Source organism: Oncorhynchus mykiss, chromosome 1 (genome assembly GCF_057628025.1).
Source record: "Oncorhynchus mykiss isolate SJ-2025 chromosome 1, ASM5762802v1, whole genome shotgun sequence".
NCBI lineage: Eukaryota > Metazoa > Chordata > Actinopteri > Salmoniformes > Salmonidae > Oncorhynchus > Oncorhynchus mykiss.
The window spans coordinates 46,581,425-46,605,425 of NC_143022.1; the positions used below are offsets into that span (position 1 = coordinate 46,581,425).

The 24,001-nt window shown below is 39.9% G+C and overlaps 1 protein-coding gene and 1 long non-coding RNA gene across 4 annotated transcripts in view; one reads left to right on the forward strand and one right to left on the reverse strand.

Annotated features, from left to right (window-relative positions):
• The window catches only part of LOC149985519 (uncharacterized), an 86,790-nt gene extending 76,933 nt beyond the window's left edge, over positions 1-9,857 (reverse strand). Inside the window, exons 1-2 of the long non-coding RNA XR_016495342.1 lie at positions 9,726-9,857; positions 9,284-9,345 (exon numbers count right to left, since the gene is read on the reverse strand). This is a non-coding gene — a long non-coding RNA (uncharacterized LOC149985519). The remainder of the gene's footprint in view (positions 1-9,283; positions 9,346-9,725) is intronic.
• Positions 1-24,001, forward strand: part of galnt18a (UDP-N-acetyl-alpha-D-galactosamine:polypeptide N-acetylgalactosaminyltransferase 18a) — a 102,373-nt gene that overhangs the window by 59,935 nt on the left and 18,437 nt on the right. For all 3 annotated transcript variants that reach the window (XM_036978266.2, XM_036978259.2, XM_090232285.1), the window contains one exon: positions 3,384-3,548. In XM_036978266.2, coding sequence (XP_036834161.1) covers positions 3,384-3,548 — 165 coding nt within the window. The remainder of the gene's footprint in view (positions 1-3,383; positions 3,549-24,001) is intronic.

Genomic DNA, 24,001 nt, shown 5'->3' on the forward strand with positions numbered 1-24,001 from the left:
AAATTCCTTTTAACAATCAGTTTTCAAAATACATAAATCTTTCAACATGTACCTGGCAAGACCCAGCTACTGCTCAAGCTTGGTGTGTCCACAGTCCTAAGTATTCATGTCTGTGTCTCGAGGACTTCCCCTCGTGTATTAAAAAAAAGGTGTAATTTACAGAACACTCACTGCATGTAAGATTTTTATGTTCTTCTTTAACTTCAGGCTATAGTCGAGTCGTCCAAAAGCAAGAGCGTTTCCTGGTCCATCTCTTCCGTTCCAAATGAGAGGGTAAAAGGGAAAGCGGGTACTTAATCAGTTGCACAACTGAATGTAGTAAACCAAAATGTGTCTTCTGCATTTAACCCAACCCCTCTAAATCAGAGAGGGGGTGGGGAGGGGGTGGGAAGGGGGGGGGCCTTAATTGACCGCCACGTCTTTGGCACCCGGGCAGCAGTAGCTGTTGTTGGGGGTTAACTGCCTTGCTCATGGGCAGAATGGCAGATTTGTCCACCTTGCTAGCTCGGGGATTCAAACCAGCGACCTATCCGTAACTGGCCCAACACTCTTAACCGCTAGGCTTAACTGCTAGGGGGGAGATTTTAAGGGAAAGTTTCAACCACATTTCTAAATTAAATACTTTGAGGGAAGGGTTGATAAGCCAGATCAAATAGTTGTACAAAGGCAAGGGAGTGAGGAAAGCGCAAAATTAATAGAGGCGTTAGTAGTTTTGTGGTTAGAAAGGCAGGCTGATATTCGAACCCCCAAGCTGTCTGCAGGGAAATTGGCAAAGAGTGATCCGTCAGCCAAAGGTTTACCAGCTACAATATCTCTGGATACTAACTACTGCCGTTGTGCCTTTTTAAGCAAGGCTCTTTGTCCCGAAGTGCCCATGAGCTGCTCCCAGCCTGTAATATGTGTGTATTGTGTGTCAGGTTGGTCACTGTGACAGAATGTCTGTGAAATTACCAATAAAGCAAGTATGGTGAAATGAATGCCAGACAATCTATGGTAGCTGTGCATGTACTGTAACTAGTCCCAAAGTGGCTGCATAGTTGTTAAGAGGCTCTGGTGAAGTTGTAATGTTTTATGTTTCCATTAAGGCTGTACTATTGGTTATCAATGACAATGTGGAAGACGTAGATGCTGTTTTTCCACAGGGTCAATGAAAATCAGTGTTTCTTTCCTTCCCAAAGCTCTGTCCCCACTTTCAAAAATAAATGGAATCAGGAAGGCCAGGTTCAATGGAATCAGGAAGGCTTTGGAATCAGAGGCCAGGTTCCACTCATTCAGTTTATTTTTACATTGTTGTCCATTCATTGGCCTTGACCTCTGCATTTAAGTACAGAAATATTAGAAACATAGCTAGCTAGCTAAACTAAAATGTAAGGTAAACTCTAACGTTAGCTAGCTAATAGAATTTGCATCCATCTTCCTCAACTTCACAAGTTCGACTAATACTCCCACTGTCAGAGACCATTGAAAACCAGTACAGTAACACTAGCTAACTCAATCAATCACCATGCGAGCATGAGACAAGCCAGCATATAGCTTGGTTAAATTAGAATATGTCAAATCTAACCATGTTAACTTAGCTAGCTAGCCAGCTAACATGTGAAACAATGTCCGAGACAGTCCAGAAGAAGTGTCAGCTATGAGCAAAGAAAATGGCTAGCTAGGTAACGCTACCTACCTGATTATGATAGGACAACCTATAACCTGAATTACCATCAAATGTATAATTCGTAACATTTTGTTGCATACCGTTTTCAAGGATTTAATTCAGCCAAAACACCCTTAGTCTGTCGAAATAACAATGCCGGTTTCCACTCGTCAGTCACTGAATCGCATTAGAACTAGAATACTTGCAAGTATTCTGTGGACTTCATGCGCTTGTGGCAGGAGAATTAACCCACTGGCTGGGTCAAATATCCATTGCCCAACCTTAATGACCCAGCACCAACAACCCAAACTTGATGTAGTTACACAACACAACTATTGACCCAATGCCTGCAACCCAGCAATTGGGTCATCCAAACAACCCAACTTACATCTCAAAGCCATGCATGCAAGAAACCTTGACCTGTCTGGTGCACATATATTTCTCAGTCCTCAGTTTGATTGAAGGCCTCAATCTGTATTTTTGCCTTGTAACTGATTGCTTCTAGAAAGAGAGAAGGAACAACACATCATGAAGATAAGCTGGCTACTAGTTTAAGGTCTCTGTGACCAACAGATGCATATCTGTATTTCTGAGCCATGTTGCTAACTATAGTGATGTCCCCTCTCTCTTCACTCCCCATCCCAGCTGCTAGGGTTAACCTCCTTGCTCAGCCCACACTGAGAAACCTCTTCATCACATATGGAGATAACATGGCTATTTTATTCAGCACAGCTGTTGTCTCTGTCCTGCCACCACCTCTTCACTGTTAGAACAGGTGGGGCTGCCAAACACCAGCAATTAGGATGTCCCACTACAATTAAGCCTCTGTAAATAATCACTCCACTAGATTCCTCTTTCTTATCGGAAAGCATTTTAATGTGGCTGGCTGTGTGAAAGAGATGGCCACTGTCATGGTCAGCGACGAATTTGAATGGTATTTGTCATTTTTGTGCATTAGATTGCACAGCAAACTATATTTAATTGTGGCTAAACCTACACTCACCCAGTATATCATAATTGTATTTGTCAATCCTTGAATGAGTGCATGCCACAAACCGTTGTACAGGAATAACAGGTTTGCTATGTACCAACAAGTGCAGTACCTACATTGTAATTTCACTTTACCGATGTACCATGTAATTGGATGATATTAGGGACACTTATTGTAAAGTGAAACTACAAATTGTATTGGAAAAATGTCCATCAATGTATGCATTTTTATGAATTCCTTTCTACTACTTGTTCTTTTGAATTACAAGTTTTTTTGTAAAGTGTGTAAACACTTCAAGCTGTGGCTTTATTACAATAAACACCATTAGGACCCATCAAAGGACCTGGCAGGTAACGCAGGACAGAGTCCTCTCTTCACAGGGATTCAGACTAATGAGATTCTGTCACCAGCTCTGAATGGTGAGGAAACACCATTAAGCCTTCTGTTGGAAAGGAATGTCAATCTATAGACCGACTCCTGTTTAATAACCACTTATCACCGTATCCCACGTCCGCTATACGCTTCCAGGATACGAGATCACAGATTAAAGGCTCAAACGTTGCTTTATATTTGGATAATTGCTTCTCTAAATGTCTTGTTTGTGACAGACAAACATAATCCCACCCAATTACCTCCATGATGCTTGCCTTCAGTGCCTCCATTCAGATGCCATTTCTGTTCCTTGTTCCATTCTGTTTGCTTGACACTCATCTGGTACTTGTCCTTTTTTGTATTTTCCTTCTCCAGAACGTGTACTACACAAACTCACATCAGCTTCACCTGGGGGTCCTGAGCCCCACCATCGATGACGATGACAACAAGTGCCTGGTGGATGTGAATAACCGGCCGCGGCTCCTGGAGTGCAGCTACGCCACAGCCAAGCGCATGAAGCTCGCCTGGCTGTTTACTCAGGTAACGGCTACTCCTGTCTTCTCCTACCATTCCTCTCCTAAATGGATTAAACGAATGGACAACAATATTTAGGCTTCTACTTCCAGTTTATACAGTGCCTTCGGAAAGTATTCACAAGTATTTCCACATTTTTGTTACTTTACAGCCTTATTGTAAAATTTATGAAAAAGTTCCCCCCCCTCATCAATCTACACACAATACCCCATAATGACAAAGCAAAAACATGTTTTAAGAATATTTTGAAAATTGATTAAAATAAAAACAGAAATATGACATTTACATAAGTATTCATACCCTTTACTCAGGACTTAGTTGAAGCACCTTTGGCAGCGATTACAGCATCAAGTCTTCTTGGGTATGACGCTACAAGCTTGGCACACCTGTATTTGGGGAGTTTCTCCCATTCTTTTCTGCAGATCCTCTCAAGCTCTGTCAGGTTGGATGGGTAGCTGAGCATCTTTTTTCAGGTCTCTCCAGAGATGTTCGATCGGGTTCAAGTCCGGGCTCTGGCTGGGCCTCTCAAGGACATTGAGACTTGTCCCGAAGCCACTCCTGCGTTGTCTTGTCTGTGTGCTTAGGTTGTTGTCCTGTTGGAAGGTGAACCTTCATCCCCAATCTGAGGTCCAGAGCGCTCTGGAGCAGGTTTTCATCACGGATCTCTCTGTACTTAGCTCCGTTCATCTTTCCCTCGATTTTGACTAGTCTCCCAGTTCTTGCCACTGAAAAACATCCCACAGTATGATGCTGCCACCACCATGCTTCCCCGTAGGGATGGTGCTAGGTTTCCTCCAGACGTGACACTTGGCATTCAGGCCAAAGAGTTCAATCTTGGTTTCATCAGACCAGAGAAATGTGTTTCTCGTGGTCTGAGTCTTTAGGTGCCTTTTGGCAAACTCCAAGATGGCTGTCATGTGCCTTTTTACTGAGGAGTGGCTTCCGTCTGGCCACTCTACCATAAAGGCTTGATTGGTGGAGTGCTGCAGAGATGGTTGTCCTTCTGGAAGGTTCTTCCATCTCCATAGAGGAACTCTATGGATTCTCGGTCACCTCGCTGACCAAGGCCCTTCTCCCCCGATTGCTCAGTTTGGCCGGGCGACCAGTTCTAGGAAAAATCTTGGTGGTTCCAAACTTCTTCCATTTTTTGAAGAATGATGGAGGCCACTGTGTTCTTGGAGACCTTCAATGCTGCAGAAATGTTTTGGTACCCTTCCCCAGATCTGTGCCTCGACACAATCCTGTCTCGTAGCACTACAGACAATTCCAAAGACCTCATGGCTTGGTTTTGCTCTGACATGCACTGTCAAGTGTGGGGCCTTATATAGACAGGTGCTTGCCTTTTCCAAAAAATGTCCAATCAATTGAATTTACCACAGGTGGACTCCAAGTTGTAGAAACATCTCAAGGATGATCAATAAGAAACTAACTGTTAGAACTGTTAAGGCTCCATGGATTGATGAGGATTTGAGAAAAGATGGTGCAAAAGGAGTGGCTAATATGTCTGGTTGTACATCTGACTGACTTACTTACTGCAAATTGAGAAGGTATGTGACTAAACTCAACAAAAAGAGGAAGAAACTTTATTATGAACCGAGATCAATGATATAAAGAATGATGGAAAAAAACTTTGGTGTACTTATGGGCAGAAAATTATAAGCAGAAAGACATTCAACTCCATCTTTCATTGAATCAGATGGCTTACTAATCACAACCATTTTGATGTTGGCAATTATATTTATGATTATTTCATTGGGAAAGTGGGCAAACTTAGGCAGGAAATGCCCACGACAAACAATGAGCAATTATGTTTAATGTATAAAAAATTACAAAAATAATGAAAGAAAAGCAGTGCAAGTTTGAATTTTGTAAAGTTAGTGTGGGAGATGCAAAAATGATTGTTAACAATCAATAATGACAAACCTCCTGGTATTGACAACTTAGATGGAAAGCTACTGAGGATTGTAGCTGACTCTCTAGCCACTCCTATCTGTCATATTTTAAATCTGAGCTTAGAGGAAAGTTTGTCCTCAGGCCTGGAGGGAAGCCAAAGTAATTCCGCTACCCAAGAGTGGTAAAGCGGCCTTCACTGGTTCTAACAGCAAACCTATAAGCTTGCTGCCAGCTCTTAGCAAACTGTTGTATAAAATTGTGTTTGACCAAATACAATGCTATTTCTCTGTATACAAATTAACAACAGACTTTCAGCATGCTTATAGAGAAGGGCACTCAACATGTACTGCACTGATTCAAATGACTGATGATTGGTTGAAAGAAATTTATAATAATAAGATTGTGGGAGCTGTACTATTAGTTTTCAGTGCAGCCTTTGATATTATTGACCATAACCTGTTGTTGAGAAAACATGTTATGGCTTTTCAACCTCTGCCATATCAGAGCTATCTACAGTATCTAATAGAACTCAAAGGGTTTTCTTTAATGGAAGTGTCTCTAATGTCAAACATGTAAAGTGTGGTGTACCGCAGGGCAGCTCTCTTGGCCCTCTACTCTTTTCTATTTTTACCAATGACCTGCCATTGGCATTAAACAAAGTGTGTGTGTCCATGTATGCTGATGATTCAACCATATACGCATCAGCAGCCACAGCCAATGAAGTCACTGAAACCCTTAACAAAGAGTTGCAGTCTGTTTTGGAATGGGTGGCCAGTAATAAACTGGTCCTGAACATCTCTAAAACTAAGAGCATTGTATTTGGTACAAATCATTCCTTAAGTGCTAGACCTCAGCTGAATCTGGTAATGAATGGTGTGGCTGTTGAACAAGTTGAGGAGACTAAATTACTTGGCGTTACCTTAGATTGTAAACTGTCATGGTCAAAACATATAGATTCAGTGGTTTTAAAGATGGGGAGAGGTCTGTCCATAATAAAGAGATGCTCTGCTTTTTTGACACCACACTCCAAAAAGCAAGTTCTGCAGGCTCTAGTTTTGTCTAATCTTGATTATTGTCCAGTCGTGTGATCCAGTGCTGCAAGGAAAGACCTAGTTAAGCTGCAGCTGGCCCAGAACAGAGCGGCACATTTTCCTCTTAATTGTAATCAGGGGGCTAATATTAATACTATGCATGCCAGTCTCTCTTAGCTAAGAGTTGACTGCATCACTTTTGAAAATCCCAAATTGTTTGCTTAGTCAACTTACACACAGCTCTGACACACACGCTTATGCCACCAGGGTTCTTTTCATAGTCCCCAAATCCAGAACAAATTCAAGAAAACGTACGGTATTATATGGAGCCTTCCATTTCCATTTCATATTGCTCAAATAAACAGCAAACCTTGTTTAAAAAAAAAACAGATAAAGAAACACCTCGCGGCACAATGCCTCTCCCTTATTTGACCTGGATAGTTTTGTGTATGCATTGATATGTAGGCTATGTGTGCCTTTATACAAATGAATGTAGTTCTGTCCTTGTTGTTCTTGTCTAATGATGTTCTGCATTATGTCATTCTGTATTATGTTTCATGTTTTGTGTGGCCCCCAGGAAGGTTAGCTGCTGCTTTTGTAACAGCTAATGGGGATACTAATAAAATACCAAATAGCAAATAAAAACAGAATGCACCTGAGCTCAATTTCCAATCTCCTAGCAAAGGGCCTGAATACTTATGTAAATAAGGTATTTCTGTTTTTTTTTAAATACATTTGCAAAAATGTCTAAACCTGTTTTCGCTTTGTCATTATGGGGTATATTGTGTAGATTTCTGAGAAAAAAAACATTTAATCCATTTTAGAATAAGGCTTTAATGTTACAAAATGTGGAAAATATTAAGGGATCAGATTACTTTCCGTAGGCACTGTACATGCTATATATATTTATCGGACACCGTATATTTTACCATGGTCATCTTTTTTTTAATTTGTTTTTAGTACCACCCAGCTACCGTCAACCCAGCACAAATATTTATTTGGATCATTAACTTTCATTAGATTAGGAAGGGAATGAAAACAAAAGTAATGAAATAATGACTGCATATCTTTGATCAGTAACTGTAGTACTATTACTCAAATTGGAACAGTACTCTATTATATTACTTATTAGAGGAAAAAGTAATACTACTGTAAAGCGTTACTTTGTAACTTGTTACCTCCGACACTGGTCACTAGCAAAGTTACAAATGTGGTAGATGAACCAGGCTAATAAGACACTGCATTCGGCTGTTGAGCATTTCGAGAAGAGGAGCAGATATGAAGAGATTGGCCTGTTAGTGGGTTAAAAGTGTGGTTCACCGGCCTGCATTCAAGTGGCCTTGATACTCATTACGGAGTGTTGCCAAAAAACGTCAGCGCCATATGAAAAGCCATAGTAGGTCATTGAACCCGGTCTCATTAAACACGTTAGGCGAGAAAAATGAACATCGCCTAACGACTCTCCTTGTTCTCCACTGCAGACGCTGGCATTAAATCTCTCTAATTAGGCCTAATGTCACCCTCATGATCACACTGAAAATGTACTTCTTTGGCCTTTTTGTAATGTTGAGAGCATCACAATTAGGTGTTCCTCAAGGTTCAAATAAGGGCCCCTCATTTTTAATAGTGAGAGGAATGTTTAGATTCAAAGACAGTCAAATGAGTGACGTGTTATCGTGGTAGGAACATCTGGATTAATACAGTAGGAGGACTTGAAAATAAAAAAGTGTCATTAAACCTTATGCAACCTGCCAGACACATCAGGGACACAACTGCATTCGTCCATAGCCAATTCCGAAGTGCACGTTGAAGCTGTTAGAAGAACTGTCCGCATCTACTTTTCGTCAGCCAACAAGATGAGTAGGCTACTGAACAGCAAAAGCTGTTCAATTTACTATCCCCCATAGTACAAAAGTTTATATATTCCGTGTGATAAAATAAATATTCCAAACATTGTCTGGGACAGTTGTGGGATGCGAAAGATCTCAAATTAATACAACCACTAGCATTCACCCAAAAAATGTACTCAATGTAGATGACACAACGGATGAGAACGTTTAGCTTTAAATGTTGATAATCTATTAGGCTATTTCAGCAATGCGCACATGGCAGTAGGCTATAAGCTTGAATGTTCCATTAGCAGGAAAACACCATTATCAAAAGTGACCACAAATGTGATTATGCATGTAATGCTTTTATGATAAAGGTGCATTTTTATGGTGAAAATGATCTTCCCCAAACTTGAAACTCACGGGCTGCTCATGTATGCCAGTTAGATTCTACACCATTGTAAAGCGGATTCTGCTTAATTTTAGGAAGTTATTTGGCCACTTTAGTTGTGATACAAAACGTATTAACACATATATACCTTATGAGCTAGGTTACATGAGGTGTGTGACTATGATTAGAACAAGTCTTATGCTGGGCATCATTATTTTTTTTACCTTTTTTATTTAACTAGGCAAGTCAGTTAAGAACAAATTCTTATTTTCAATGACGGCCTAGGAACAGTGGGTTAACCTTTCTGATCTCCCCATCCCGGATCCGGGATCGTGAATACAGACTCAAGCTCATTACCATAACGCAACGTTAACTATTCATGAAAATCGCAAATGAAATGAAATAAATATGCTAGCTCTCAAGCTTAGCCTTTTGTTAACAACACTGTCATCTCAGATTTTCAAAATATGCTTCTCAACCATTGCAAAACAAGCATTTGTGTAACAGTATTGATGGCTAACGTAGCATTTAGCATTAGCATTCAGCTGGCAACATTTACACAAAAAAACAGAAAAGCATTCAAATAAAATCATTTACCTTTGAAGAACTTCAGATGTTTTCAATGAGGAGACTCTCAGATAGCAAATGTTCAGTTTTTCCTGAAAGATTATTTGTTTAGGACAAATCGCTCCGTTTTCTGCGTCACGTTTAGCTATGAAAAAACCCCTGTATCCAGGATTGTGTAAATCTATCAGCAAGCTCATTAGCATAACACAACGTTAACTATTTATGAAAATCGCAAATGAAATGAAATAAATATGCCATCTCTCAAGCTTAGCCTTTTGTAAACAACACTGTCATCTCAGATTTTCAAAATATGCTTCTCAACCATAGGAAAACAATCATTTGTGTAAAAGTAGCTAGCTAGCGTTAGCATTTCGCGTTAGCATTTAGCGTTAGCATTAGCGTTAGCATTAGCGTTAGCATCCAGCACGCAACATTAACAAAAACATAAAAGCCTTCAAATAAAATCATTTACCTTTGAAGAACTTCTGATGTTTTCAATGAGGATACTCTCAGTTAGATAGCAGATGCTCAGTTTTTCCAAAAAGATTCCTTGTGTATTAGAAATAGCTCCGTTTTATACATCACATTTGGCTACCAAAAAAAATCCGAAAATTCAGTCCTCAAAACGCGAACTTTTTTCCAAATTAACTCCATAATATCGACTGAAAACATGGCAAACGTTGTTTAGAATCAATCATCAAGGTGTTTTTCACATATCTCTTCATTGATACATCGTTCTTGGACACATGCTTTCTCCCCTGAATCAAATGGTAAAGTAGAAGCAGCTGGCAATTGCGCACCGAATTCGACGCAGGACACCAGGCGGACACTTGGAAAATGTAGTCTCTTATGGTCAATCTTCCAATGATATGCCTACAAATATGTCACAATGCTGCTAAGACCTTGGGCGAACGACAGAAAGTGTAGGCTCATTCGTTGCGCAATCACAGCCATATAAGGAGAGAATGGAAAACAGAGCTTCAGAAATTCTGCTAATTCCTGGGTGATGCATCATCTTGGTTTCGCCTGTAGAATGAGTTCTGGGGCACTTACAGACAAAATCTTTGCAGATTCTGAAACTTCAGAGCGTTTTCTTTCCAAAACTGTCAAGAATATGCATAGTCGAGCATCTTTTCGTGACAAAATATCGCGCTTAAAACGGGAACGGTTTTTATCCAAAAATGAAATAGCGCCCCTAGAGCTCTAACAGGTTAACTGCCTTGTTCGGGGGCAGAACAACATATTTATTTTTACCTTGTCAGCTCAGGGATTCGATCTTCCAACCTTTCGGTCCAATGCTCTAACCGCTGGGCTACCTGCCGCCAATTGGTTGTGCAGCCAGACTTATTTGCGATTCCTTTTGCCTCATCCCTCTCAACCATACCATTTTTTAATTCCTCATCAATATACAGGAATTTAAGTTTTTACAGTCATTTTTTTAATAGGTGCATGTTTATTAGTAACTGGACTAAGCAATTTCATAAGTACATCAACAACATGCTGTAGGATTCACTACAGAACTTCTTGTATGACCTCTTATACACAATATAAGGCCAGCCTTTGGAACTTTGGTTTCCTAGATAAGTCAACTATATCCGATGGATTTGGATACGGCTTTCAACCAAATTTCTACAGCATTAATACATATATATGATTTCATTCCTGTGCTCTTTGTAAATACCCTGGTAGGTTGAGTGATAACCTAAATCATCCAGAAAATATACCGGTCTGTTGATATCACATACATTATCAAGCATTTCACACAAGTTATCCAGATACTGACTGTTAGCACTTGGTGGTCCATAGGAGCTTCCGTCAAGAATGGCCTTTAGATGAGGCAGATAAAGCTGTAGCCATCTCTAAGCTTTACAGGAACACCTCCACCATTGGCATTTCTGTATTTTCTGTTATAACCATGTACAGCGGTTTGTCCTTTAAAAGTTGCAGCGTATTGCTGCGCAGCTTGCATGGTGCTGCAGAATTCTATGACACGTTATTTAAGTGTGAACCACTGGTGCCATTAAATCTAGTTTGACCACCATCGGGCATCTTTGAGAAACATTTAATAGCCTTTCATTAGTGGCTGTACAAGAGAATAACATTTTAAAAATTGGAAGAACGTAGTATATGGGACTGATTTTAAGAAATGTTGCTTAATTATTTTGATTCATATTAGTGTTTCTATTCCAAGAAAAACGTAAAACCCTTTGGGTTTCTGTTAGGATGGAACGGAAAATATGGCACTGTACAACGTGAGGTTTGGGAGTAGGCTTCAGTACTTGGCTATTTAGCTAAAGAATCCCCGTGTCCTGCGGGAGACCGGGGTTCAATTCCAAGGTGGGGAGGAAGGAGTAGGCTGTCCTTGTAAATAAGAATTTGTTCTTAACTGACTTGCCTAGTTAAATAAAGGTTACACTAAGAGCATAACATTTCAACACCCTAATTGTATAATTGTAGTCTAACCAATACCCAAACAGAGATTTAGTCAGAATAAAATCTCATTGATTTATCAAGACCAGTCCCCATGCTTGTTTTAGAGCAGCGGGAAACAGTGCTAAAATAGTTGTAGGCTATTGCTTCAAATCCTATTGCTTCTAACTTCAATATGCTCTTTAAATAAATAAGACCTACACCACTTTTAACAGCACATTACTCAACACTAGTGAGACTCATGTCCCCTACGGTAGGCCTACAGCATATCGAAAAATATGACATTACTCCCCGCCAATAATTACATTTTAGAGGATTGGAGGATTCTAAATTTAAACCAAAAGCCGCCTCACGGGTCTCCGGGTGGCGGCCGGCACGGGTATCGAACCTGCATATATAGCAACACCGCTTAGACTGTTGCACCACTCAGGCGCTGTACAATGTAACTGGTCGGGAGTGGGCTACAGTACTACAGAAAGAGAGAAAAAAGTCCTAATAAAATAATAAAAATCTTAGTGTAACAACAATTTAAGTAATACTGAAGTCGTGCAAAAGTATCAGTTTCTATTTAGGTTTATGTCGCCCATTCATTGTCAGTTAGAGACACAGTAGGACCCAAAAGCATAATCAGTGCTCTAACTCCCCCTTGCGCTGGTCTGGAGCAATGAAGTGGTGATGCAGGGTACCGTAGTAAACCACAGATTACCTCTAAGTCCCGCAGCATAATCACAAAACTTTTATTGGAGGAACCACTGTATTGCTACCACTGTATCACCAAAGGTGTTCTAAGTGAGTTTCAGAGATCGTACAAATATGAATGTCATCTGTTACTAGCACATCATTGATTTTATGAACCTTGTTTCTTAACTACAGGATCGGTATGTTCCCCCCACAGGACAGTTAAGCTAATGTGATTAGCATGAGGTTGTAAGTAACATGAACATTTCCCAGGACATAGACATATCTGATATGGGCAGAAAGCTTAAATTCTTGTTAATCTAACTTTACAGTAGCTATTACAGTGAAATAATGCGATGCTATTGTTTGAGGAAAGTGCACAATTATGAAATGAAATGTATTAATAAACCAATTAGGAACATTTTGGGTAGTCTTGATACAATATTCTGTATTGGATCAGTCTAAATCTTTGCACATACACTAGTGGCCGAAATCTAAATTGCGCCTGGGCTGGAATAATGCATTATGGCCTTTCTCTTGCATTTCAAAGATGATGGTACAAAAAAATGCAGGTTTTATCTTTTTATCATATCCAATGTGTTATATTCTCCTACATTAATTTCACATTTCCACAGATGTACAAGTGTTTATTTTCAAATGCATATCCTTGCTTCAGGTCCTGAGCTACAGGCAGTTAGATTTGGGGTATGTCATTTTAGGCAAGAATTTAAAAAAGGGGCGGATCTTGAGGTTTTAAGCTACATATTTTAACATGGGCTATTTTTAGCACTTTTCTGGGATGTTTGATTATTTCAATTTCTTTACTGGGAAGCTTAGCAGAAGTAGACATGCTCTTTTTATTTATGTTAGTGCAGGGTGAGCTGCACAAAGTGGACTTCCTACTAGGGCACACCACCTCAGTGCTAACAGTATAACTCTTGCTCATATGCACATGATAACTGCATACAATAGCTGTAGGATCAGCAGAGGCATTCAGGGCAGTTAGAGGGACATAAATTAGGTTACTTACATTGTGTCTACCAATGCACCTGGGATAATGTACATTTTGTTGAAGCATCATGACAACTCCGGGACATAATGGTAAGGATTAACTGAGCTGGGCTTGGATCATTGATAAGTCATTGTCTCAACGCAGCCTTATAATGCTGTGAAAGGATCCAGGAACCCAAATAATGATCTACCAAGCTTTGTTTCCAGAAGGTAGTGATGGTAACTGAAGAACAGAGAGTGGTTAGTTAGTATTCAACCTACAATCCCATGAATAACTGTCACTGTGGAGTAGTGGACCACCAAAGTAATGCTGCCGGTCGCTGTTTGATCAAAAGTTGTGGAACTGCCTCTTGGGAGGGCACAAGGACTCCTGCTTTAACATCCAGTGGAAAGCTTAGTGTGTGTTTTTGAAGCCAGAGGTCCTTTATGACGAGAGAGAGATTTAATCTGAAACGGACAGTCAGGAGCTGAGAATTATTTATAAGGGATCTTTCGAGATATTGAACTGTGTTTGACCCTGAGGGAAATGTTGCGTCGTAAATCTATGAGAAGCCACATCGATTTTTATCAGCTTCTTATTTTATTGGTCCATTTGATTTGCCCCTTTATAGACACCACTTCAAATCCGCAATAAAACGTGAATTACAGAAATGTTAAGCACAATAACCAAGGCATGATGCGCACTTGCTGTAAACACATGTTTAATTCAGTTGGGAGGGTGGAGTGAATATTACCGGGAAGATGCCCCAAGGGAGGTGGGACAGGCAACGCGGAGTGTTAGCTGTTCTGTCAGGTTAGAGTGCTTGTCCTTACTACAGCACACTGAGCCAGGCCTCACATGCCAGAGCTGCTTAGCTGGAGACAAGTCAGCAAGGATACTCAGCTATACATAATAATTTACTACCACAGCTGCTTCAGCCTCCGTCTACCCTACACAGACGGTTCAAAAACAGATGTTTTTAGAAGAATGTGTTGTTTTTACCTATATTCATATCCAATGCTTTCTGCTGAGAACTCTTACGGATATAATTCTACCGAATAAAGACCCATGAAATGTCTAACACGTACACATGCCCATTTTTTTTTTATATTGGATACCTTCTGTGCATGGAATTGAAAATGATCAATCCTATCTAAAAGTTTCACACTTTGTTGTAATGTAAAATAAATGGCTATTTCATTACAAACAGTATGTGGACAATATTGATACTTGTGACTTTGGGAAAGTTTTGATTCTACTTTCAAACCAGCAGCAGGTAAAACACATTGTGAACGCTCCCTGAAGTACCTTTACAGAATCCGAGCACAGGTCACATAGGCCTCACAGCCTATTTGACCCACACTCCTGAGCACACTGCACAAAGGCAAACATGTGTGCAGGGTAAACAGTCTGCAATAAATCATTCCTATCTGAGTGAAGAGATTTAATTATCAAATTAAATGAATTATTTAAGGGATTTAGGTTTAGGGCCCTCTGGTATTGGAGTTCAATAGTTCCTGTCTGGGCACAATGGTTTGTAGCATAAATTACGAGATGCACTGCTGAGAGATGAAAATCTAATGTAATTTGTTTGAGACTTATAGCAATATGCAATCATTGGACTGTTTTGCATTTGATCAATTGTTAAAAGGGGCTAACCCAGTGTTTCCCAGATTCGGTCCTCGGGGACCCCAAGGGGTGCTCAGATGAATCAACTAATCATCAAGATTGAATTATTTGAATCAGCTGTGTAGTGCTAGGGCAAAAACGAAATATGCACCCCTTGGGGTCCCGGGGACCGAGTTTGGGAAACTGTGGGTTAACCGTTGTGAACTTGCCTTATGTTTTGCAGGTGACAACTTGATCATCAATGGGTTATTTATAGAAACCCTTCCCATAGCACATTGAAAAAGACATAGAAACAGTGTACTATAGTATTCTCGTAAGATGATCACAACAAAACTCTACCTTCAATGCTAAAATCTGTTTTATTTGGTATCTCATTAAGGAACCTTTAGCGGATCAATCTTTTCACATTCAAGTTGAAAACACTTAGCCAGCGTTAGCATCGCTACTAGTGAAACAATGGGAGTGGTAGGGCCCATGGCAGGATGCTTCAATAATCATGCCCAATGTCACTTCAAACCAAATGTTATAGCAACCAAAATAGCATCATAAGATGCACATATAGAATATTGGAGGGTATTATACTAATTCTGGTATTTATATAACATTCTCCGTAGAATAACAATTTTTGGGAGAATACACACCAATACAATCGTTGACGAGCTATATCTCTGCAGATGATCTGATAAACACAGCTCAAGAACTGTTTTAAAGTTTGTTCCAGGTCTGGGAAATCATCGATGTCATTATGTCAAAGATGATGTAATAGTAGGGACAACCAACCAAGATGATGTCATAGTAGGTGGAATCAACCAAGTAACAAACTAGCCTGATTGCCTTGAACAGAAATTAAGCATAGAGCAGGATGGATGAAGCTAAGAGGGTTTACTTTGAGAAAACAATTGAGAACAAAAATTACCCTAAAAAGCTTTGCAAATCATTTAAGGAACTAGGCTGTGGTAGTACTACCAAAAACAAACTAAACAGTATTGGACTGAACATCAGGAGGGAGATGGTATATGAAAAAGTAGAGGTTGCCAATAAATTCAACTCTTTTTATTTTTTTATATTTTTTTTACTTCTGTTGCCAGCAAGCTGGTTAGCAAGCTGCCCACCAGTTCTGGTTTGTATGGAAGCAACCAAGTCCAGAAGTATTATGTAGAGTTAGGGGTTCAGCCAAACTCTCTTCCTTTTGCAAAGGTAGCAACAGCCAAACTAGTCAGTATGCTGGCAGAGCTTAAATGCTCCAAAGCCACAGGCCTGGATAATATTCCTGCAAGGTTTCTTATAGATTCTGCTGAGCAAATTGGCCCTTGTATTACGCATATCGTTAATCTCTCTCTTGAACAAGGTACCTTTCCCAGGAACATGAAACAAGCTAAAGTTATACCTCTGTATAAGAGGGGGATAAAGTCTGACCCTGGGAATTATAGGCCTGTATCTATCCTCTGTGTAACATCAAAGATCCTGGAGAGAGTTGTACATGAGCAAATGTAGGAACATGTTAACAAACAGGGTCTGATGTATGATTTTCAGTCGGGTTTTTAGAAAAACATACTCCACTGATTCATGTCAACTTTACTTGACTGACTTCCTCAGGAAAGAGATTGATGAGGTAAATCTGTGTGGAATGGTACTGCTTGAACTACAGAAGGCCTTTGATACAGTTAACCACTGTCTTAATCTCCAAACTGGAGGCACTGGGGTTAAGCAGTATCCCTCTAGGCTGGGTAAAGTCCTATTTATCAGGTAGGGAGCAAGTAGTAGAGGTTAATGTTTCACTGTCTCAGGCGGAAACAATGAGTTGTGGCGTTCTGCAGGGGAGCGTGCTTGGGCCTCTGCTGTTTTTATGTATATTAACGAAATGAAAGATGTGTGAGCATGGCCAATAAAGTGCTAGGGAAGGTTAATGCCAGGACTACGTTTTTGGCTAGAAAGTCCAAGCTGCTTGATAAGGACTCCATGAATGTGCTAGCTACTGCCCTCATTCAATGCCATTTTGACTATGCTAGTACTTCCTGGTTTGGGGGCTTATCTAAATTTATGAAGGGGACGGTCCAGATTGCCCAGAATAATCTGATCAGGGTAGTATTGAAGGTGAGTTCACGTACTCACATAGGCAAGAGCTTGTTTCAGGAACTAAACTCTCTGCCTGTTGAGGCTTGGGTGTCCCAGATTAGACTAGGTTTGGTTTACAGGAGTATTTATGGTCCTGCGCTCAGATATCTAACTGATTACTTTCCTCGTGTTAGGAATGCACACAATCATAGCACCAGATCAGGTGTTGCTGATGTGTGCTTATACAGGTTCCGGAGTAATGCTGGGAAAGGTACTTTCTTGTATACTGGAGCCTCAGAATGGAATGAGTTGACTCTGCCCATTAAAAACAACGTCTTCTCTGGGCAGCTTTAAACATAAAGTAAAAATATGTTTGTCTTCTGTGCCCATATGAATAACTCCTATGATGTAACTGGATCGATTAGATGTTTTTCTTCTCTGTTTTTGTTTTATTACTTCACTGCCATACTGTGTTCGATCTTGCCTAGCCACCTTGTCTCAAGAGGACCACAATGGAAATAATTCCCAGACTTTGTGTGTTATCCTCAATGATTTTAATCATGTGCATGTATGGCTTTTTCAAGTTGTATGTGTGCTTGTTTTTTAAAATGGTCAAATTAATAAACTAAACTAAACTTAGCCACAGAATATGGGATAGTGTTACCTCGTACCTACTGCCGGTTAATAATTGGAAACAAATCATTTGGTCAATGCAATTTCCCCTCCTGCAAATAAAATGTTTTGTTTCTGTTAAGGTTTCACTTGACTTGAGGCTAATCAACATCTGAGGACAGTGGAAACTCAAAACCTTGCTAGATCAATAGGGGCTAGCTAGCTGTATATGCCTAATTTATTATTCTAATAGTACATTTAATGTCTTAAACATTCCAACATAGGCCTACTACCAATGATGCCGCCTTTATATACAGTGCCTTCAGAAAGTATTCATACCCCTTGACTTATTTCACATTGTGTTGTGTTACAGCCTGAATTCAACATGTTTTTTTTCTCCCCCATCCACAATACCCAATAATGAGAAAGTGAAAACATGTCTAGAAACGTTTGCACATTTATTGAGAATTAAATCCAGAAATATCTCATGTACATAAGTATTCATACATAAGTCCATACATGTTAGAAACACCTTTTGACAGCGATTACAGCTTTGAGTCTTTCTGGGTAGGTTCTTTAAGAGGTTTCCATACCTGGATTGTACAATATTTGCCCATTTAAAAAATATATATATATTTTTACAAATTCTTCAAGCTCTGTCAAATTCGTTGTTGATCATTGCTAGACAAGCATTTGTCTTTCCATAGATTTTAAAACCTTTTAAGGATCTGACCCTTTTTAAAATTTTCACCTAACATGACATACCCAAATGTAACTGCCTGTAGCTCAGGACCTGAAGCAAGGATATGCATATTATTGATACAATTTGAAAGGAAACACTTTGAAGTTTGTGGAAATTAATATAGGAGAATATAACACATTAGATCTGGTAAAAGATAATACAAACAAAAAAACATGCATATTCCCCCCCAAAATTGTTCAATCATCTTTGAAATGTAAGAGAAAGGCCATAATATAATATTGCAGTTTAGGCGCAATTTAGATTTTGCCCACTCGATGGCAGCAGTGTGTGCAAAGTTTCAGATTGTTCCAGTGAAGCATTGCAATACTGCAATTGATACATTTTCTATACATTTTCTAACTATAAAGAACATACAGAAATGATATGATACAACTTTTAGTTGACACACTTCCAGGAATGTCATACATGATGGATCATTAGCTTATACACTAACTTTCACACATCTAGATGGCTGGGCGAGGTGGGTGTGGAGCCAGAGGCAGCACGAGTTCAAACTGTATAACCCAGTTCCTACATTTGACTATAAAAATTGATTTTATCAAACAAAACTGTCACATTTTATCTCTGGAACTCTCAGGATGACAAATCGGAGCAAGATTACTGAATGCAAGTACATTATTTACCTTCGGAGGTGAATGTATCAAACCAGTTGCTGTGATACGTTTTTGTTGTTGTGCACTCTCCTCAAACAATAGCATGGTATGTTTTCGCTGTAATAGCTACTGTAAATGGTAGAGTGCAGTTAGATTAACAAGAATTTAAACTTTTTGCCCATATAAGACATGTCTATGTCCTGGAAAGTTTGCTGTTACTTACGTCATTCTAGTCACACTAGCGCACGTTAGCATCAACCATCCCGGTATAGGTACACCGATATCGTTGCTGTTAAAGAAGCTCTAAGTAGAACTTTGGCCTTGAGTTTTAGGTCATTGAAAGGTGAATTATTCTCTGTCCCTGGTGGAAAGCAGACTGAACCAGGTTTTCCGCTAGGATTTTGCCTGTGCTTAGCTCCCTTCACATTTTTTTTTACTCCTCAGTCCGTAACGCATACCCATAACACGATGCAGCCACCACCATGCTTGAAATTGGGAGAGTGGTACTCAGTAATATGGTTGTATTGGATTTGACACAACACTTTTTATTCAGGACAAAAAGTGAAATGCTTTGGCACATTATTTGCAGTGTTACTTTAATGCCTTGTTGCAAACAGGATGCATGTTTTGGAATATTTGTATTTTGTATAGGCTTCCTTCTTTTTACTCTCTCAGTTAGGTTAGTATTGTGGAGTAACTACAACACAATGTTTTTGATCCATTGTCAGTTTTCCCCTGTTACAGCCATTAAACTCTTAACTGTTTTAAAGTCACCATTGGCCTGATGGTGAAATCCCTGAGCGATATCCTTCCTTTCTGGCAACTGAGTTAGGAAGGATACTTTTATAATTGTATTGATACACCATCCAAAGTGTAATTAATAAGTTCACCATGATCAAAGGGATATTCAATGTCTGCTTTAAAATAAAAAATCTACCAATTGGTGCACTTCTTTGCGAGGGATTGGAAAACCTACCTGGTCTTTGTGGTTGAATCTGTGCTTGAAATTCACTGCTCGACTGAGGGACCTTACAATTATCTGGATGTGTCGGGTACAGAGATGAACACTATTATTGCATACAGAGTGAGTCCATGCAACTCATTATGTGACTTGTTAAGCACATTTTTACTCCTGAATTTATTTTGACTAGCCACAACAAAAGGGTTGAAGTTTTATTTTATTTTACCTTTATTTAACTAGTTAAGAACAAAATCTTACTTTCAATGACGGCCTAGGAACAGTCTTGTTCAGGGGCAGAACAACAGATTTGTACCTTGTCAGCTCAGGGATTTGAACTTGCAACCTTTTGTTTATTAGTCCAACCTCTAATGTGCTAGTGATGGCTATTTTAATAGTATTTAACAATCTGATGGCCTTGAGATAGAAGATGTTTTTCAGTCTCTCGGTCCCATCTTTGATGCACATGTACTGACCTCGCCTTCTGGATGATAGCGGGGTGAACAGGCAGTGGCTCTGGTGGTTGTTGTCCTTGATGATCTTTTTGGCCTTCCTGTGACATCGGGTGCTGTAAGTGTCCTGGAGGGCAGGTAGTTTGCCCCCGGTGATGCATTGGGCAGACAGCACCACCCTCTGGAGAGCCCTGCTGTTGCGGGCGGTGCAGTTTCCGTACCAGGCGGTGATACAGCCCGACAGGATGCTCTCAATTGGGCACCTGTAAAAGTGTGTGAGGGTTTTAGGTGCCAAGCCACATTTCTTCAGCCTCCTGAAGTTGAAGAGGCGCTGTTGCGCCTTCTTCATCACACTGTATGTGTGGGTGGAGCATTTCAGTTTGTCCGTGATCTGTACGCCGAGGAACTTGAAGCTTTCCACCTTCTCCTCTGCGGTTCCATCGATGTGAATAGGGGGGTGCTCCCTCTGCTGTTTCCTGAAGTCCACGATCAGCTCCTTTTTGTTTTGTTGACGTTGGGCGAGGGGTTATTTTCCCGGAACCAGACTCTCAGGGCCCTCACCTCCTCCCTTTAGGCTGTCTTGTCATTGTTGGTAATCAAGCCTACTAATGTTGTGTCGTCTCCAAACTTGTTGATTGAGTTGGAGGCGTGTATGGCCACGCAGTCATGGGTGAACAGGGAGTACAGGAGGGGGCTGAGCACTCCTCCTTGTGGGGCCCCAGTGTTGAGTATCAGTGAAGTGGAGGTGATATGCATGATATGTAGAACAGAACAGCATATTCTGAGTTGTCCTTATGTTAGGCCCTGATCTGGCTTTGCCATATGGCTGTGGGCTACACTTGTTCATTTAGCAGACAATATTTGCTTAGGATTCCGTGGCATTATTTCATAGTATGAAGAATACATTTGAACATAGCTGAATAAAATGCACAATATATTTTCTCCAAACGATTTGAGTGTGCACATGAGGCTATTCTGTGTTGAGCAGTGAACAAAGAAACATGTATATGCTTAATTTAGAGTTATTTATGTAACTTTTAGTTGTGATTCAAATGTTGGGATATATGTTTAGATTATTAATACATTCTAAGGCTGCATGATGCGACTCTATTGATGATTTGAAAAAAGTTGCATGAAAGCCATGAACTCTGCTTAGTTTAATGCGAAGGTGGTAAACACTTCTTCAGTCTCTCATTCACAATTTGAAAAACATTTGATAATGCCTCGATTTTCCCGGCTGCATCCCCTTTGTGTGGCTGTAATGCCCCATAAAAAATCCATGCCTTTTACGGCCAGGGGCCGTTGTGCCCTTGGACTGAATATAACAATTATAATTCCCTTCTCCCGGCTGCGTGCCGAAGCACCTCTCACACAGGTCTTTCTCACAGGCTACAAGTGAAGACGGACACATCAGGGACGCAACTGCGCACTTCCTTATCCAATTCCGAGGCGAATATTGACGTTATAGGAAGAAATGTCATTTATTTTTTGTCAGATGAATAGGCCTAATGAACAGAAACATCACTAGCCTTTATCAATATACTATCCCCCATAGTACAAAAGTTGACCTATTATATTAAAAGCTAGAAATAAATATTCCAAACATAGTCTGGGACAGTTGTGGGATGCGGTAGATCCTAAATTAATACAACCACCAGCATCAAAAAACCTGTATTCAGCAATAAGCCTGACTCAACAGATCCAAACATTTAGCTTAAACTGTTTATAAATTATTAGGCTATATTTTCACATTATAAGCGCAGCAATGCGCACACGGCAGTAGGCTACAAACGCAAATGTTCCATTAGCAGGAAAACACCATTCCAAAAGGTGTGCTGCATGTGTATGCCAGTTAGGCTCTACACCCGTTGTAAAGAAAATTAATTTGCTTAATTTTAGTAAGTTATTTGTCCGCTTTAGTTGTGATACAAACCTTTTCAAAACATATAGGCGTATGGGCTAGGATTTGAAAAAGTTGCATAAAAAATGCATGGCTGTTTCTTGACTGAAGCTGGGCATCATTCACAAGTGTTAGGCTAATATTGTCACCCATCAGACTATTCTTGATTTAATCTTGTCTTTACATATATCAAATAATATACGTGTGAAATTTGATTAGATTTTGGAAAGGACCATTATCATGCACCTGTCTTGAAACAGGGTTGAAAAATACATGTAATATATGCTCTTAAATAGCGAATGGAGGACGCTTTTCCCACGGTTCATTTTCATGCCAGCCAGGTAGGCTATAGGCCTGTTGTAATGATAAGCAATGTGCTTAATATTAGGAAAGTTGAGAAATAAATGTAGTAGGTCTAGCCTATAGAAAGCTGATGGGATCCTCTTTTTAATAGAGACCATGACTGTTTTTTCACGCAATTACATTGCCTATAGAAAAGTTGTGCAACATGAGCTCATGGGCTTTCATGAACTGTTTGATTAGATTTTCCATTACATTTGCATTTCATTGATTATCAAATCACTGTGACATCAACAAATATTATATTTGTCATAAACACATGGTGAGCAGATGGAAATGCTTGCGCTTCTAGTTCCGACCATGCAGTAATATCTAACAAGTAATCTAACCTAACAATTTCACAACAACTACCTTATACACACAAAGTGTAAAGGACTGAATAAGAGTAGGTACATAAAAATATATGAATGAGCGATGGCCGAACGGCATAGGCAAGATGGTATAGAGTACAGTATATACATATGAGATGAGTAATGTAGGGTATGTAAACATTATTTAAAGTGGCTAATGATACATTTATTACATCATTTTTTTCATTATTAAAGTGGCTACTCAATGTTAGTGATGGCTGTTTAACAGTCAATACAATGCTTAGTACCAGGCAGTTAGCAAGTTTGATAGACTACTAATGGACTTCAGCAGCATCAGAGCTTGGAGAAGCCCAATTACCATGACTAAGCGGTCACGTGGAATTTGACTGCCGTCATGACCCGTGATCGCCTGTGTGGTTTTACGGTCACCGTAACAGCCCTAGATGTGAATACTTTCTGAAGGCAATGTCGGCCTATGCAATCACCTCAAATAGTAGTTGTGCGCTTCCCGTGCTATGTAGCCTATAGGGGCTATATATCAAAGATAATTTGGTTAAAAATAAAAAGCAGCGCTACAACGGTCAATATTGAGAGTTTGGAGATAAATGCAGTGCCTACAGAAAGCTGAGACCCTATTTCCAACTGTCACAACAAAGGGTAGTGAAATACGACTAAATGGTTATGGTATTATAGGCTAGGGCTGTCCCTGCATGTCCGTTGTGCACGGCGCACATCCAAGCTTGGAGTTACATTTCCACCTTGCCTGGCTGACTAATCTACCAGCTCGCATTTGTTACCTATGTTTTAGATCTAGTACTTATTTGACTCATGTACTTTATTTTACAGCATTATTTGAAAGGATTTTGAATTTGTTTAGGGGCAGAAAGGCTTTAGTCATGAGATATGCAGTTGAAGTTTTACGCACAGCCCATAGATTATAAGCAAGTATTTCATTCTGATCAGTGCAGTTTGTATTTGAGGACACTGAAGCACTGCTTGCAAATCTGAACTGTGAA